This window comes from Anguilla anguilla, chromosome 6 (assembly GCF_013347855.1).
Source record: "Anguilla anguilla isolate fAngAng1 chromosome 6, fAngAng1.pri, whole genome shotgun sequence".
NCBI lineage: Eukaryota > Metazoa > Chordata > Actinopteri > Anguilliformes > Anguillidae > Anguilla > Anguilla anguilla.
The window spans coordinates 28951216-28968458 of NC_049206.1; the positions used below are offsets into that span (position 1 = coordinate 28951216).

Below are 17243 nucleotides of genomic sequence, written 5' to 3' on the forward strand. Positions count from 1 at the left end.
TATTATTTCTGAAGAATTAAAATTACTGAAGAAAAAACTTCAACATTATTACCTGCATTTGTATCCATTGGTACATTTACACTTTTTAGCAGATGCTCTTATTGAGAGCGACTTATAGTACACAGCTTGAGTACATGCAATTCATTTATACAGCTGGATATTTTACTGACTCAATATAGGTTAAGTGCCTTACTCAAAAGTACAACAGCAGCACCCCACTTGGTTACTAAACCCTGTTACAAGCCCTGTTCCTGAGCTATTATGTTATTGTATACTGTACTGTTACCCTTGAGTCAAAGTGTGGCAGCTATGGTGTGTAGTTTTTATCTGACTTGGAAGGGATTTGGCAGGATCTAGATATACACACAATCTCTCTCTCTCGAATTCAAATGCAGAATGCTTTATTGGCATGAAATTCACTTGCAAATATTGCCAAGGCGTGCATACAGAAATACATTAGAACATGAATGCACATTAATTAACAGCCACAACAACCACTATATCAGCAGTAATAATATATTATTATTATTATTATTATTATTATAATAACAATAACATTAATCATAATAATGATGAAAAAGAGATACATGTAAATAAATAATAATAAATTAATGAATTAAATGTATATATTTTTGCTGGTCAACCAGTGTCCCTCAGACTGGAAGGCTGTTGGCGTTCCTCTTGCAGTTTCTTTTCATTTGTTCGGGCATCTTTTGCAATTAAAGATCATATTCTGAAGTAACGTATTCTAATTTCTGAACATTTTCCACAATGTAGAGGAAAGAGAATCTGTTTCCTCCTCTCCTGTCATACAGTGACCACATGTACATAGTTTTTTTGGGTAACCACGTGTTGCAGCATTGACCTTTTTCAGTTGCGAGCACATGGTCACTAAGCCTGTACTTGGTCAGGATCCGTCTCTGCTTTGTATCTCTGACAGAGAAGGGATACCCAGCTAATGCACGGTCGCTTTTTTCGGGTCCGATATCAACGTCGTTTGTTTTGTCTTTTGTGGTTACATCATCCCAATATTCCAGATAACAGACTTTGGTCAGTTTCATGTTGTTTACTCTGATTTGCTTGTAGGCAAATGCTGTACTTTGTGTTAGTTGGGTTAATGAGTTAGTCATTACCACCTGACTGAGAGGACTTTTCATGGCTGAGTTCTTGGGCTTTCCTTGCCTTAAACTGCAATGTGCACTGAGGCCTTGAATTGAGGTGAATCCAGAATTTGAATGCTGTTTTTTTCGATATGAATCATTCATGGACAGTGGTCTAATTCTGCCCTGCATACATTATTTGGTGTTCTCTTTTGTACTTGTAGAATGTTTGTTCAAAATTCAGCATGTGGCATCTCATTTACAAAAGCTCTGCTGCTGAGTGGTCCCCACACTGGGAGCGTATCTATGTTGCCAGGGTCCTATGTTCCCTAGTTCAATATTCTGTTAACTCTCATTAACCCTCCTATTGTGCTCGGGTCAAATTTGACCCGTTGCAAATTGAAAGCTGGGGAACGTCTTTTTCAGGTTCCCATTATGTGCTGTATAGAGCTGAGGAACATATGACCTTGGGAACATAGGACCCTGGGAGAGCACATATGTAGAGCTGGGGAACATAGGACCCTTTGTCATGTTCCCACAATGTGCCATATAAATCTGAGGAACATAGGACCCTGGGAACATAGGAATGACCCCCCCCCCCACACCTCACTTCCATACAGCACAACGGGCTGGATAACACTATCCCATTTCTAACCAGATTTTATTTGTTATAACAAGTAGCACTTTGAGCCTTTTATTTATAAGCATTCATTGCTATGCTAAAACATACAATGCCATTACAATGTTTTTTGCAATGTTGTAATACCTGTTGCCAAGGTTATAGGTAATTTGTATACCAATTGGAAAGTTCTCTTTCCAATTGGTATGCAAAGAATCACAAAACACAAAAACAACATCCTAATATACAGATGTTATAATAGTAATAGTAATTAAAAATAGCAACAGTACACTGTCACAGTTAAAGGATTAGATTATTAGTCATTCCTTTCTTTCTGGCTATGGCATGTAGCTGCATATTGTGGTGACAAATATTTTTTTTACAATGTCTTTCCTCTCCCTGGAGGATTTGCATCTTCCTCCTTCCCCTTTATTTCTCTTTTGCCATTCTCTTCTTTCCCCCTCTACATTTTCTCTGTCCCCTTCTCACCCTGTTCCTATCTCTTTCCCTCTTTTTCTTATATCATCTCTCTCTACCTCTTTCTCCCATTTCTCTCTCCATCTCTCTCTTTCTCTCTCTTGGACCAGCAGTGACACACCGCTGTTTGTGTTTTCAGGCACCTCGACAACCACTCTCTGTGGGAGGGAAAATCCTTTGCCGTCCGGTGCTTCAAGATCATCATGTACTCCATCCAGGTGAGACGCACACCTGACCTCTTTGCCTGTTTGCTTAGACCGAGTGTCTGTGGCAAAAAGTGTGACGGAGCAGGAAGTAAGTTTGTCTGCAAGTGAGCATGTGCGATGTGCTGGCTTAAGATTACGTGGCAATGTTATGACCTGGTCATGGGTCAGACCATAACAGGAAACAGAAAACAGAAAATAGGAATGTGAGCGAGGAATAGGCAATGGGAATGAAAGCTGCAGACCGACAAGCAACTCCAGTCCCTATCTGCCTATCCGAAACTAACTAACCTGGTTAGTCTTTGCAGGCTTGCTGGGTACAGGGTCGGCTTTGAACGCTGAGCTTCGGGACAATTGATCTACAGGCTGAGACCAAGAGTCCGAATAGCCTTCCCCCAACAGAGGGTTAAAATTCCACCCAGAGTACCTTAAAATATAATAAAGCGAAATTCACGAAATAGCGTCCCGATGGAAGGGTTTGTAATCCGGCTGGGAATGCTCTTACTAACCTGAGTCACTATACGGAGAGCAGAGGGGAAAAACGAGAGTCGCGGTCGAATTGAACCAACGCTCAAAATCCACTGGGCAAACAAACTGGATGGGCGAAGGCAAGAATCGGAGTTGAATAGAACAGTCAGTGGTCAAACACGAAATCCTATCAGCTGAACAAACCGGAAAGGCTAGACGAGAGTCGGAATCAAACAAAATAAGGTCTGACACGCTGTCAAACAAAGTGATCACTCTATCCACAAGTAACAAGCACAGAATTCAAAGAGCTAGTCCCCGCTGGTGAACGGCAAACACCAGCTATTTCACACTGGTGAATGGCAAACACCAGCTGTTTCAAACCGAGTAACCGGAGACGGAAACGGCCAATTTGATGATGACCCAGAAGTCTCACATGCAACACAGACAAATGTAAACAAAACTTACTGCAGGGGTCATGACAGCAACAACTCAGCGTTGTGGGGTCCAGCGATTTGGCCTGTTTTTGTTTTCCAGTCCTCATAAACAGCTTGTTGTTTTGTTCTTGCCTCTGAAAGTGTTGTGGTGGCCATAAAGCCCTGGGTGTTTTCTCACTCTCTTCCCCTCCCTTGTGCCATCTGTCTCACCCTGACAGTCCCAGCACTCTCACCTGGTCATCCAGCAGCTCCTGGGCCACCTGGATGCAAACAGCAAGAACTCGGCCACAGTGCGAGCTGGGATAGTGGAGGTCCTGCTAGAAGCGGCTGCCATAGCTTCCAGTGGCTCCGTGGGTGGGTACAGGTTAATGACATGGAAGATCATTTTTTAAATATTTTGTGGCTTCTAGTGCAGTTTAAGTGCTTAACCACAAGGTGGCGCCTTATGACTAAGATTTAGGACTTCCATTTTAATTTGCCATTTCTTTCTTATTTAGCTTTCCTTTGTATGTTTGTACTTTTATGGGCCTTTCCACTATTAAAATGTTCATGAAATATGCCAAAATTACTAATATGGTTTACCTCCTTAGTCTGGTTAATTATTTGCTAATGTTTATAGAAATTCAGCCTAGAAACAGAGGGAGTTGAAGTTGTGGAGGATGTGAACGACGCACAGTATTATGTATTGGCAGGCTCAGAGACCACATATCTGACAGAATCCACTCTATTCCTGCTGTTCATGCCACAGTGGGACATTTTGCATCATTCATTGGCTTCATCCGAATCAAGGCCGTGTCCTCATTGTGTCTCTGACGTTGTTCTCAGGCTGTCAGTGTCTCTGACTGTGTTCTCAGGCTGTCAGTGTGTCTGACTGTGTCCTCAGGCTCTTAGTGTCTCTCTCGCTGTGTCCTCAAGCTGTCAGTGTCTCTGACTGTGTCCTCAGGCTGTCAGTGTCTCTGACTGTGTCCTCAGGCTCTCAGTATCTCTCTCGCTGTGTCCTCAGGGTTTCAGTGTCTCTCTGACTGTGTCCTCAGGCTCTCAGTGTCTCTCACTGTGTCCTCAGGCTGTCAGTGTCTCTGACTGTGTTCTCAGGCTGTCAGTGTCTCTCTGACTGTGTCCTCAGGCTGTCAGTATCTCTCTCGCTGTGTCCTCAGGCTGTCAGTGTCTCTGACTGTGTCCTCAGGCTGTCAGTGTGTCTGACTGTGTCCTCAGGCTGTCAGTGTGTCTGACTGTGTCCTCAGGCTCTTAGTGTCTCTGACTGTGTCCTCAGGCTGTCAGTGTGTCTCTGACTGTGTCCTCAGGCTGTCAGTGTGTCTCTGACTGTGTCCTCAGGCTGTCAGTGTCTCTGACTGTGTCCTCAGGCTCTCCGTGTCTCTCTGACTGTGTTCTCAGGCTGTCAGTGTGTCTGACTGTGTCCTCAGGCTCTCAGTGTCTCTGACTGTGTCCTCAGGCTCTCAGTGTCTCTGACTGTGCCCTCAGGCTGTCAGTGTGTCTGACTGTGTCCTCAGGGTCTCAGTGTCTCTCTCACTGTGTCCTCAGGCTCTCAGTGTCTCTGACTGTGCCCTCAGGCTCTCAGTGTGTCTGACTGTGTCCTCAGGGTCTCAGTGTCTCTCTCACTGTGCCCTCAGGCTCTCAGTGTGTCTCTCACTGTGTCCCCAGGCTGTCAGTGTGTCTCTGACTGTGTCCTCAGGGTCTCAGTGTCTCTCTCACTGTGTCCTCAGGCTGTCAGTGTGTCTCTCGCTGTGTCCTCAGGCCCCACGGTGCTGGAGGTGTTTAACACGCTGCTCAGACAGCTGCGGCTCAGCGTGGACTACGAGCTGACCGGCTCCTACGACTCCTGTGGAAACCTTGGCTCCAAGGTCATCAAGGAGCACGAGGAGAGGCAGCTGCAGGAGGCCGTCATCAAGACCATTGGTGAGAGGAAGAGAGAGAGAGAGAAAGTGTGTGTGTGTGTGTGTGTGTGAGAAACAGAGAGAGGGAGAGAGGAGGGGGGAGAGAGAAGGAGGGATGGAGGGGGAGAGAGAGTGTGTGTGTGTGTGTGTGTGTGTGTGTGTGAGAGAGGAAAAGAGAGAGAGTGTGCGTGTGTTTGTTGTGTGTGTGTGAGAGGGGGAGAGAGAGAAGGAGGGATGGAGGGGGAGAGAGAGTGTGTGTGTGTGTGTGTGTGTGTATGTGTGTGTGTGAAAGAGTTAATTCGTGTTTACAGACTTGCGTGAGTTACAGTCTCTGCGTCGCTGCCCCTCCTCCTCTCCTCTCACGCTGTTCCTGCTGTCTCCGTGCCGCCAGGTTCCTTTGCCAACACGCTGCCCACCTACCAGCGCTCGGAGGTCATGCTCTTCATCATGGGCAAGATCCCGGTGCCCGGCATGCACCCCGCCCTGGCGTCCGCCAAGTCCGGGTGAGACATGACCTCCGGAACCCCCCCCCCCCCCCCGGGCGCCTTTTATTCCCAAACGCTCGGCTGTGGCTTCATGGAGCCAGGTCAACGCACAAGGGCAAGCCTGTCCATTTCTGCGCGAACGCAGACATTTACCTCTTAGTGCCAATTTGAGCCGCTTTCGCCGGGCTCTCAAGGACCGGGGAAATGTAATCAATGAGCGTTTCAGCGTAAGCGGTCCGTTTCCCTTTTAGGTCTAACGGTTCTTATGGAAACCGTAATGACACAAGGGCACTTTTCCCTTGACTGAATTGACTGTCTTTCCATTCTCGCTTTGCCGCGGTGCTGTTCTTGACCCTACGCTCGAAAAGATGCAAGGGCATGGTATCGACTTTTCCCACGTGTCCGTTACCAAGCTACCGCATTGAGACCTACAGATTGAGTCCGGTTTTGTCGAAGGGAGGACTGAACACGATTTCGCCTCTTTCTATAGTTGCCTCCGTGCGACAGACAAAAGCGTTCTACGTTACTGTAATTACCGGTTACGCAACTTGAAACGTGTAGCTGATTTCTGAGAAAATTGCTATACAATCGGTTTCTGTCAGGGACGTTCAAGGCTCATCTCCAGACAAAAAAACAAGGTCGTTCATTGTATTTACTGCGCATAGGAAGTGGCTGAGGGGTTCTGTGCCGTGTTTTCTTAATGAATGCGCTCTGGAGAAAGCAATCGTAGCCGGACTCATTTCTTGGGCGATAAAAAAAAAAAAGAAGCTATTTGAATGATTTGTCTTCTGCAGAGTGCACACATGCCCACACACGTCTTCACGGAGCTCTGCCGCTTCCTCTCTAGCCACATAATGTGCTGGTACATCGCTCTGTTTCAGTAATGCTCTGCTTGACGCTTTCAGGTTTGTTGTGGCTAATGGAGAAACAGAAATGATTAGTTCATAAATCAGGAATTCAGCTTTTACTACATTATAAACAAACCTTCTGGGTGTTTGGCAGTTCTTCAGTGTCCTCCATTTTCTCTGTCTGTTTTTATGTGTATTACCGAATCTTTAGGGAATTTCTCTGCAGCCTTTGAAAGCTGCTTGCAGTTTGTCAGACTTGTTTCAGCCTAAGCGATCTTGTTTTCAGAAATTAAATGTTTCTCGATGTATACATTAAGAGAATAAAGATTTTATGTCTGTCCCATAAAGTAGCTGCAGTAAAGTCATTTATGTTAAAGATGTGTTCATATAGAAACGTTGGTTTCGGCCAGAAGTATGCATCATTGCTTTTATTATTATTTAAACTTCACAATATTCATGTAGGATTTACAAATTCACTTATATCGGGTAGTATATAATATGAATAGATAAACAGCAATGTAGACACATATCCTGGCATTTCTTGTAATATTTTAACTTGTGTTATTAGCTGATGTCCTGACATTGTCACTAAACCACATAGCGCAGAATCGTTGAATATTAAGATATGAATTGATTACAAATGGGAAAAAATGGTTCTTGAGATCTTTTTTCTGAGGTTGTTAGCTGTGCTTTTGTGCTAGTGCTAAATCCGAAGGCAGACGTCATTTTCAACTCCTCGTTTTCAACTCTGTACACAGACTATTACAGTGAGATCCAAATTTGGGACAATTACTTTTTTTTTTTTTTGATTTGGCTCTGTACTCCACAATTTTAGATTTATAATCAAACAATGCCCATGTGGTCACAGCACATTTTATACATAGCCCCCCATAGGTACTTCATAGGTTGAATTCAGGCCTACAATTTCTACATTGCAATTTCTATTATGTGCGTTCTGTTATGGGCTGGTCCTAATCATATTTTGATTGATCTGGTTTTAGATTTGACTGCAGTCGTATGATCCAAGTGATGTTGTTGAAGTCACTGTTGCAGGTGAGAATAAGAATTCATTTTTATTAGCGTGCTATTAAAAGAGGTAGAAAGTCCAGGGGTCCAAAAGTAAATGTCCTGCCATGTGTTTCTTCCACCCATAAACTCCAAATGATTTCTTTGATTCGTTCTACCTCCTGGCTGAAGAATTGTACTAATTAGCATACCCAGGTGATTGGAACAAAATACTGGGGTGGACTTTTAGTGTAAGGATCATGTTTATCAGCACAGTTAAATATGATTGCTTTGTTCATGTCAGCATGTTGTTTATGTGACAACGATTCAATTCTTATTACATTATTAGTGTGACAGGATGATATATGTATCAGCGCAGTTCAATTAAAATTGTTTTATTAGTGTCAGGATCATGTTTATATCAGCATAGTTAAATTCATAGTTCTGTATTAGTGTCATATTCATGTTTATATCAGCACAGTTAAATTCAGACTGCATTATTAGTGTGACAGTATCATGTTCATATGAGCACAGTTAAATTTCGATTGCATTGTTAGTGTGACAGTATCATGTTTATATGAGCACAGTTAAATTCTGAGTGAATTATTAGTGTGACAGTATCATGTTTATATCAGTACGGTTAAATTCCGATTGCATTATTAGTGTGACAGTATCATGTTTATATCAGCACAGTTAAATTCCGATTGCATTATTAGTGTGACAGTATCATGTTTATATCAGCACGGTTAAATTCCGATTGCATTATTAGTGTGACAGTATCATGTTTATATCAGCACAGTTAAATTCCGATTGCATTATTAGTGTGTCAGTATCATGTTTATATCAGCGCAGTTAAATTCCGATTGCATTATTAGTGTGACAGTATCATGTTTATATCAGCACAGTTAAATTCCGATTGCATTATTAGTGTGACAGTATCATGTTTATATCAGCACAGTTAAATTCAGATTGCGTTATTGGTGTGACAGTATCATGTTTATATCAGCACAGTTAAATTCTGAGTGCATTATTAGTGTGACAGTATCATGTTTATATCAGCACAGTTAAATTCCGATTGCATTATTAGTGTGACAGTATCATGTTTATATCAGCACAGTTAAATTCAGATTGCGTTATTAGTGTGACAGTATCATGTTTATATCAGCACAGTTAAATTCTGAGTGCATTATTAGTGTGACAGTATCATGTTTATATCAGCACAGTTAAATTCTGAGTGCATTATTAGTGTGACAGTATCATGTTTATATCAGCACTATAGCTCTATTAGTGTCCGAGTCGTATTTATACTGCCGAAGCATTTGCTCAGCATCCTGCCTGTGTGCGTCTGTGTGTGGACAGGTGGCGACGGGATTCCAGACCACCAACATGCTGACGGCCCTGCCCAGCTCCTTCTTGGACCCCCTGCTCTCCCTCACGCTGATGGAGGACGCCGAGATCCGGCTCCTGGTCCTGGAGATCCTCGTCAGTCTGATCGATCGGCACGACAACCAGCCCAAGTTCTCCTCCATCAGGTACGGGCAAGGGACCTGGCCTGTGGTGTTTTCGCCCCTTTTTCTTCCAGTGCCGGTAGAACAGTCACGCTACGAACGTACGTAGCTTACGTCTACAGGGGGCGCTGCACCTTTGGCTCGTGAGCCACACCACGTGACCCGTAGCAGGTCTCACTGACGAGACCCAGTAACCCGTAGAAGCTTGGCCCAGTAGCTTGGGTTCCCTGGTACTGCAGTAACCAAAGGAACCCTGTGTCACAGTGTCTGATTTTTGTTTTTGACGTAAAATTGCCATCCGCCAAGCTGACTTCAGTCAGCTGCTTGAATTGATTCGTTTAGTGCTGAGTCAGGAGAAAAGCAGCTGATCCTGCTGCTCTTCAACACCAGGAATGAGCAGCAGTGCCACAGGGATCAGCCTGCCGTTGTGTTGAGCTGTGCTACTTTCAACACACTGGTACATCTGTGACTGTCGTTTCATGACAGAGTTTGCGGTGCTGCTGGTGATGCACTGTGTGGGATAACCTACTGTTTGTGACACAGTTTGTAAATGTGAACACGTGGTCTATAATTGTGACAGTCCCTGTGGAGACAAACTCAGCAACGCCTACAGTATGATGCTGTACACTTTTTACTTTTTGTATACAGTTTATAACTGAAAATGTCAGAATATTAAACATGATGCCAAAATACACAATTTAAAGAATTTAAATCCTTTGATTGAAATTATTACTAGCGTCTTATTTTTAAATAGGCGGTTCTACATTTTTACATTTTTAATCAAACAAGTGCTAATTGTGATCTTGTCAGAACATTTATTTTTCATTTCAGTGGCTGTCTTTTTTGCTTTTTTTTTTTTTTTTTGCAAGCTTCTTTTATTTCGCCTTTAATAATGAGGCTACGACATGCCCCGTTTTCTAATTGTTACAGTTATTTGTGAGTGTTTCATTGTTTTGTATCGGTGTTGAGTTCCTGCCTGCTGTCAGTGATAATAAAGAGCTTGACTGCTCCCTCGGCCTTCATGCCCGTTCAATTGGCTGCTCAGTCCCAAACCGAGGCCCTTATCCCTGAGCTACTTTTAGTTCCATTGTCATAGCGCTGAAAGGGACCGGAGGGAAACGCACGCTCACATCATTTCGGTTTGTGAAGAAGCCTGTTTCTGTGGGCCCACAAGCTTGCAGGAATGCCATTCAAGTGATCCCAACAAGAGCGCCCCAGCTGAGGGCAAACCTGAGGGGGTTTCTAACTGTCAGTCATCACTGGACGATAATGTCCACAGGCGACCCATTTTACAGGCTGCCTGTGGATATCGCAGAGCCCCGTGTCATAGGAGCTCTCTGAGAGCGGATTCAAATCCCGCCTCCCTCTCCTCCACAGCATCATCTCCGACATCTCGGTCCTGAAGCTGAAGGTGGACAAGTGCTCTCGGCAGGATAACCTCTTCATGAAAAAGGTGCGCACTCTCGCCTCAACCAAGGGCGTTCAGGGTAACCCTGTTCTGACTAGCCTAAAACCAGGTGTCACTCAAATCACTCTGCCACACAGGAAGAAAATAAGAGAATGAGAATTTCTTTCATTCTTCTTTTAAAACTTTAGAAGACAGGAAATTATTTTTCAATTATTTAAAATGTAATTGCAATCACAGTTAAAAAAAAAAAAAAGGAAAAGTGCAAAGGTTTACATATAGTATGAGGAAATGTTTTTCCTCAAATGTTTCCAATACAAAGTTGAATATCCGAACCAACTCAGCCCACTAAATTATGTTGCTATCATTATCATATTTAGTTCCTCAATTTAATCCATTTTTCCCAGTTCACAACTAATGTTGGGAACTAATACCACGACACTGCAACAACTGTGGTGACTTTTTCGCAGAGTTGTACTGTCGACAGTCTCGTACTGTGGCAACCTCAGTCGTATCCCATCATGCCCTCTTTTCGTCCCAGCATGCCCAGCAACTGTACCGGCACATCTACCTGGCCTGTAAGGAGGAGAACAGCGCTCGGCCGCACTTCGAGACGCTCTACACCCTTCTGGCCCTCATCAGCATGGAGCTGGCTAACGAGGAGGTGGTAGTGGACCTCATCCGCCTGGCGCTAGCCATGCAGGTGCTCACTCGCGCCGCGCCACGCTACGCTACGCTACCCATCAGTCAGCGCCACCCAGAGACCGGCCAATGCACCAGTCACCTACCATAGATACAAACTTCCTGATGATGTCGTTGACGTATTCAGTATTAAATTATGCGTGTATTAATTAGCTTTAGTTGATATGTTTTCGTCTCCAGCTATACTGGAGTCTGTGTATTGTGTAAGGACTTCCATGAGAACATCTTTCTATTCAGGGCCCAATGTGATCGCTTGCCCACAGTATGATTATTGTTCCCTGCAGTGTCTGCTTATTCATAGGTTTTCTACCTTATTCTTTCTTTGATGTGCTCTCTGACAGTTCCTTTGTCATGAGGGCTGTTATAGATCAAATCTGATTAACACTTACTCTGAGTGAATTTGACTGATTTGATTGCTAGTAAAAAAATGAAATGATCACACTGCATTGTCTTACGAGCTCATCTTTCACCTCCAAGGACCTGGCTCTGGCCAATGAGGAGATGCTTCCAGTGTACAACCGCTGTGCCGTCCACGCCCTGTCTGCCGCCTACCTGAACCTCATCTGCCAGCTGACCACCGTGCCGAGCTTCTGCCAGCACGTTCACGAGGTTGGCTCATAGTCACGTATGTGTGTGTGTGTGTGTTTGTGCCAGTGTGCCTCTGCGCACGCTCCTGGCATCGTCTGCGTCAACGCGCGTGCGTGTGTACGTACGTGTTTGTGTGCGTGCAGTTGTGTGCTTGTGTGTTTTTGTACACGCATGTTCTGTACATATGCATACTTGCGTGCACACTTGTGTGTGAATAGTGGTCTGACCTGCTCTACCTTTTTCCCCTCAGGTGATTGAGACGCGACAGAAGGAAGTCCCCTTCATGCTCCCGGAGGGCGTGTTCACTGAAAGCCCCAGGTTGGCAGAACCCCGTTAACCTCAGTGAGAAAATTCAGATGTGTAGTGATGGCCAACTCACGGCAGAGCGAGGCTTTGTGAAGGCCCTAGCCTGGATGGAACCTGCGATTGGTCTTAATCCAATCAACACTTTTTTGTCCTGGATGCAGGACACTGTCTCGTTGGTGATAACTACAGTCGTTCCATTTGGTTTATTTGTCCAAATTAAGGCCACATTTTGATTCTATAATATGAATCTGTAGTTGTTGTTCTTTTTTTGTGATGGGTTCATGAATTTGTGATTTATTAGTCCTTGATGAATACTAGTGCATAGTGCTTTAGCTTCACCCTCTATTGGCTTCATGAAGCCATGTGCTGTCAAGTCATCCTAGCGTCACTTTCTAAACTTATGAACTTCATTATTGGCGTGTGGGTATGCCAGGCTTGTGTCCTTCGAGGCGTGCTCAAATCCCCCCTGGATAGATGGGATACCTCCTGAGTTTTTTCTATCGTTTTAGACTCAGTTGTGTCCCCTCTCTTGGAAGGGGACACAACTGAGTCCCCTTCCAAAACCTCTGTTAAGATGGGTTCCTTCTTCACTAATTCTAACATTGCTGTTATTTCTTTGTTGTTAAAAAGGGTAAAGAACCCTTTGAGTGCTTGAGCTGCCATCCAGTTTTCCTTCATAATAGACACCAAGGTCTTCACTGCCCAATTAGAACTTTCTTATTCATCCAGACCATAAAATCCAATAATTACGAAAAAGGAAATAAAACTCAAGTCCTGGACAACCTCAGCGGGGTACGAGTTCATGTTGAGGTACCACTTACTCTGAGTCACTGATTGGCTGGGGTCTTGTTTCTAAGGCCTAAATTGGATGCTGATTATTTCAACAGCACAAAAGTCCTGCTTTCTTATTTTCTTGTTCTTCCTTCCCATTTAACATATACAGATGAAGTCCGATCATAGTCTCTGTCGCATGTCTCCTGTGACATCTCTCAGAACTAACTTTTTTCTTTCCTTGTCTTGCCTGTGGTCACGCTCACAGAGGTCCTGTGTTGCTCTCAGATTCATGAAACCGACGCACTTCTCTGAATCGCAGCACGACAGCCCTTAAGAGCCTGCGGATTTAAAGAGGAAATGGCTAGCCTGCAGACGGATAGAATGGCCCTCCATCTTTGTCAGTCTCGGCCTTCCTCCTTGTCTTTCATCTCTTCTCAGAGAAGCATCTTTTCTCCTTCTTCCCCAGTGATGTATTGAAAGATGGAGCGCTGAGTGCAGGTGCTGATACTTATACACGGTCCATTAGAGGGGCTTCGCTCATCACTTATTCAGGGGTTCTTCCATCCTGGCTTTTAGGGATCTTTTTCTGGAAACTTTGCATCGCAGAACGTTTCAACTTTCCCTGATGAAGTATGCTAACAGAGCCAAACAGTGGCACTGTTGCCCTCACAGTACAGAAGCAGGGCCTCAGAAGTAAAATGCAATCTTACAATTGAATGAAGATTTATTTTTTTTTCCAGTTCTGAGTATTTCAGAACTAAAATACTCATTTCAAATAGTCTTTACCCAACCTCTGTACCTACAGAGTGCTGCATTAGCCCAGGCTCTGTAACTCTGAGTGCTGTCCCATGCAGCTGCATACTTCCTGTACACCCCAGCCGTGGCTCAGTGGGCCTTTCAGTGTGCTTTAGCTGAGACAGCGCAGCTGAGTCTCCTCCACTCTCTCCCTCTGCCCCAGTATCCCGAAGAGCCTGGATAAGCTTGAGGGACATTTGCTGTTCCTTCAGTCCAAGATCACAGAGGTGCTGGGAGGCAGTGGCTACAACACGGACCGGCTGGCCACCCCATACATCCCGCAGTTCACAGGTACGGGCACATACTGGTACAGTCCCATACAGATACAGCTCACAGGCACAGTCCCATAGAGATACAGCTCACAGGTACAGTCCCATACAACTACAGCTCACAAGTACCGCACTGTACAGATACAGCTCACAGGCACAGACCCATACAGATATCGCTCACAGGTACAGCCTCATACAGATACAGCTCACAGGTACAGCACTGTACAGATACAGCTCACAGGTACAGACCCATACAGATATCGCTCACAGGTACAGCCTCATACAGATACAGCTCACAGGTACAGCACTGTACAGATACAGCTCACAGGTACAGTCCCATACAGATACAGCTCACAGGTACATCACTGTACAGATACAGCTCACAGGTACAGCACTGTACAGATACAGCTCACAGGTACAGACCCATACAGATATCGCTCACAGGTACAGCCTCATACAGATACAGCTCACAGGTACAGCACTGTACAGATACAGCTCACAGGTACAGTCCCATACAGATACAGCTCACAGGTACATCACTGTACAGATACAGCTCACAGGCACAGACCCATACAGATATCGCTCACAGGTACAGCCTCATACAGATACAGCTCATTGGTACAGCCTCATACAGATACAGCTCACAGGTACAGCCTCATACAGATACAGCTCACAGGTACAGCCTCATACAGATACAGCTCACAGGTACAACCTCATACAGATACAGCTCACAGGTACAGCCTCATACAGATATAGCTCACAGGTACAGACCCATACAGATACAGCTCACAGGTACAGTCCCATACAGCTACAGGTCACAGGTACAGCCTCATACAGATACAGCTCACAGGCACAGTCCCATACAGATACAGCTCACAGGCACAGTCCCATACAGATACAGCTCACAGGTACAGCCTCATACAGATACAGCTCACAGGTACAGCCTCTTACAGCTACAGCTCACAGGTACAGACCCATACAGATACAGCTCACAGGTACAGTCCCATACAGCTACAGCTCACAGGTACAGCCTCATACAGATACAGCTCACAGGCACAGTCCCATACAGATACAGCTCACAGGTACAGCCTCATACAGATACAGCTCACAGGCACAGCCTCATACAGATACAGCTCACAGGTACAGCCTCATACAGCTACAGCTCACAGGTACAGCCTCATACAGATACAGCTCACAGGCACAGTCCCATACAGATACAGCTCACAGGTACAGCCTCATACAGATACAGCTCACAGGTACAGCCTCATACAGATACAGCTCATTGGTACAGCCTCATACAGATATAGCTCACAAGTACAGACCCATACAGATACAGCTCACAGGTACAGTCCCATACAGCTACAGGTCACAGGTACAGCCTCATACAGATACAGCTCACAGGCACAGTCCCATACAGATACAGCTCACAGGTACAGCCTCATACAGATACAGCTCACAGGTACAGCCTCATACAGATACAGCTCACAGGTACAGCCTCATACAGCTACAGCTCACAGGTACAGTCCCATACAACTACAGGTCACAGGTACAGCCTCATACAGATACAGCTCACAGGCACAGTCCCATACAGATACAGCTCACAGGTACAGCCTCATACAGATACAGCTCACAGGTACAGCCTCATACAGCTACAGCTCACAGGTACAGCCTCATACAGATACAGCTCACAGGTACAGCCCCATACAGATACAGCTCACAGGTACAGCCCCATACAGATACAGCTCACAGGTACATCACAGTACAGATACAGCTCACAGGCACAGTCCCATACAGATATCGCTCACAGGTACAGCCTCATACATATACAGCTCACAGGTAAAGCCTCATACAGTTACAGCTGACAGGTACAGCTCTGTACAGGAACAGCAGGCTGATGTCTCCACAGTCACGGTACACCTGCTTTGTATGCTCAGGCATTCCTGTTGTTTCATGCTCCTCAGATGAAGACCGGCTCTCAAAGAGGAAGAGCATCGGAGAGACCATCTCCCTGCAAGTGGAGGTGGAGTCAAGGAACAGCCCTGAAAAAGAGGAGGTAAGAGAAGGACAGCCACGCCCTCTCACAGAGACAGCCACACAACCACAGACACCAACTTAGACAGACAGCCACACCCTCTCACTGACAGCCACACAACCACATACACCAACTTAGACAGACTGCCACGCCATCACACAGGCACACATGCAAATAGATATCTGCATCCCCATCTCTACAAAAAATCACAGCTCAACATACATGCAGTTATGCCCCCACATATAGATAACCACACCTCACAGACATGTGATCATACCCTCACAGACAGGTAAACATACCCTCACCGATAGCCAAGGCCCCATATACAGGCATCTGTGCTCCTTCACTAGTGGCCTACCCATCTAACATGCTCCTCTTCAGACACCGTTACTTATACATTAAAATGTCTCCAGCTGCTGACTCAAGACTCAAGTCTTTGATGCACAGCATTAGATGGTCTGTGAATGGAAGGGCTGAATATCTGCTTTCTGTACTGTGAATAGTCACTGCCTCTGGCTCTGCATTATATGTTACCCTCATTGTGTCTTCAGAGAACTCCAGCAGAGGAGATCACGTTCGAGACTCTGAAGAACGCTATTGGTAAGTAGCATCCATGCAACCGTATACATTTGGCATTGAAGCCGTCTGTACCATGGTTGAACAGCCCGCTCAAGACCTCAGCGATAGCAGCTAACTGAATGATGAGATGTAGCCGCTGGGTGCTTCATCCAGTGTGTGGATGCGCCCCACCTGACTCTCAGTGCCGATCGTGGCCAGGATCCCCAGCAGGTCAGCATGTAATCGCCTGTGGTCTTGTATTGTCCTCTTGAAACTGCATCAAAAATACAGCGGACTGCATGGAGATGTGACGTTTAGAGGAATTATCGCAGGCTGGCATGTTATTTTTGAGTGAGGACAGATACAAAGAGCCATAATTCATTCATTTTTGGCTGGACCGCAACAGCGGAGCCAACCCTACAAACGCGACAAATGTCTGTGACTGAGTGATGAAGTTACACCATTGGTCGGCCGAGTTATGAAGTTACACCATTGGTCGGCCGGATCACTGGTCGGTTAGGTCAAGCCATATACTAGGTTTTAACCTGGTCTTGTTTCAAAATTCTCTGACTTTGAGTGAATGCTGGTCTCTTCTCCAGTGGACAGCATTGGTATGGAGGAGCAGGAGAGAGAACGCCGGAGGCAGGTGGTGGAGAAGTTTCAGAAGGCCCCCTTTGAGGAAATAGCTGCCCATTGTGGTGCCAGGGTGAGTTTCCAGTGTTCTGCATGCAAGTGATAAATAGCCACCGAGAACAATGTCGAAAAGATCCATTCA

General features: G+C 45.2%; 1 protein-coding gene across 2 annotated transcripts in view; it reads left to right on the forward strand.

Moving 5' to 3' along the window:
• The window catches only part of efr3ba (EFR3 homolog Ba (S. cerevisiae)), a 67953-nt gene that overhangs the window by 39686 nt on the left and 11024 nt on the right, over positions 1 to 17243 (forward strand). For both annotated transcript variants that reach the window (XM_035422550.1, XM_035422549.1), the window contains 14 exons: positions 2336 to 2414; positions 3520 to 3655; positions 5054 to 5215; positions 5585 to 5696; positions 7528 to 7579; positions 8891 to 9063; positions 10417 to 10492; positions 10986 to 11147; positions 11624 to 11755; positions 11985 to 12052; positions 13773 to 13900; positions 15840 to 15931; positions 16462 to 16510; positions 17068 to 17174. In XM_035422550.1, coding sequence (XP_035278441.1) covers positions 2336 to 2414; positions 3520 to 3655; positions 5054 to 5215; positions 5585 to 5696; positions 7528 to 7579; positions 8891 to 9063; positions 10417 to 10492; positions 10986 to 11147; positions 11624 to 11755; positions 11985 to 12052; positions 13773 to 13900; positions 15840 to 15931; positions 16462 to 16510; positions 17068 to 17174 — 1528 coding nt within the window. The remainder of the gene's footprint in view (positions 1 to 2335; positions 2415 to 3519; positions 3656 to 5053; positions 5216 to 5584; positions 5697 to 7527; positions 7580 to 8890; positions 9064 to 10416; positions 10493 to 10985; positions 11148 to 11623; positions 11756 to 11984; positions 12053 to 13772; positions 13901 to 15839; positions 15932 to 16461; positions 16511 to 17067; positions 17175 to 17243) is intronic.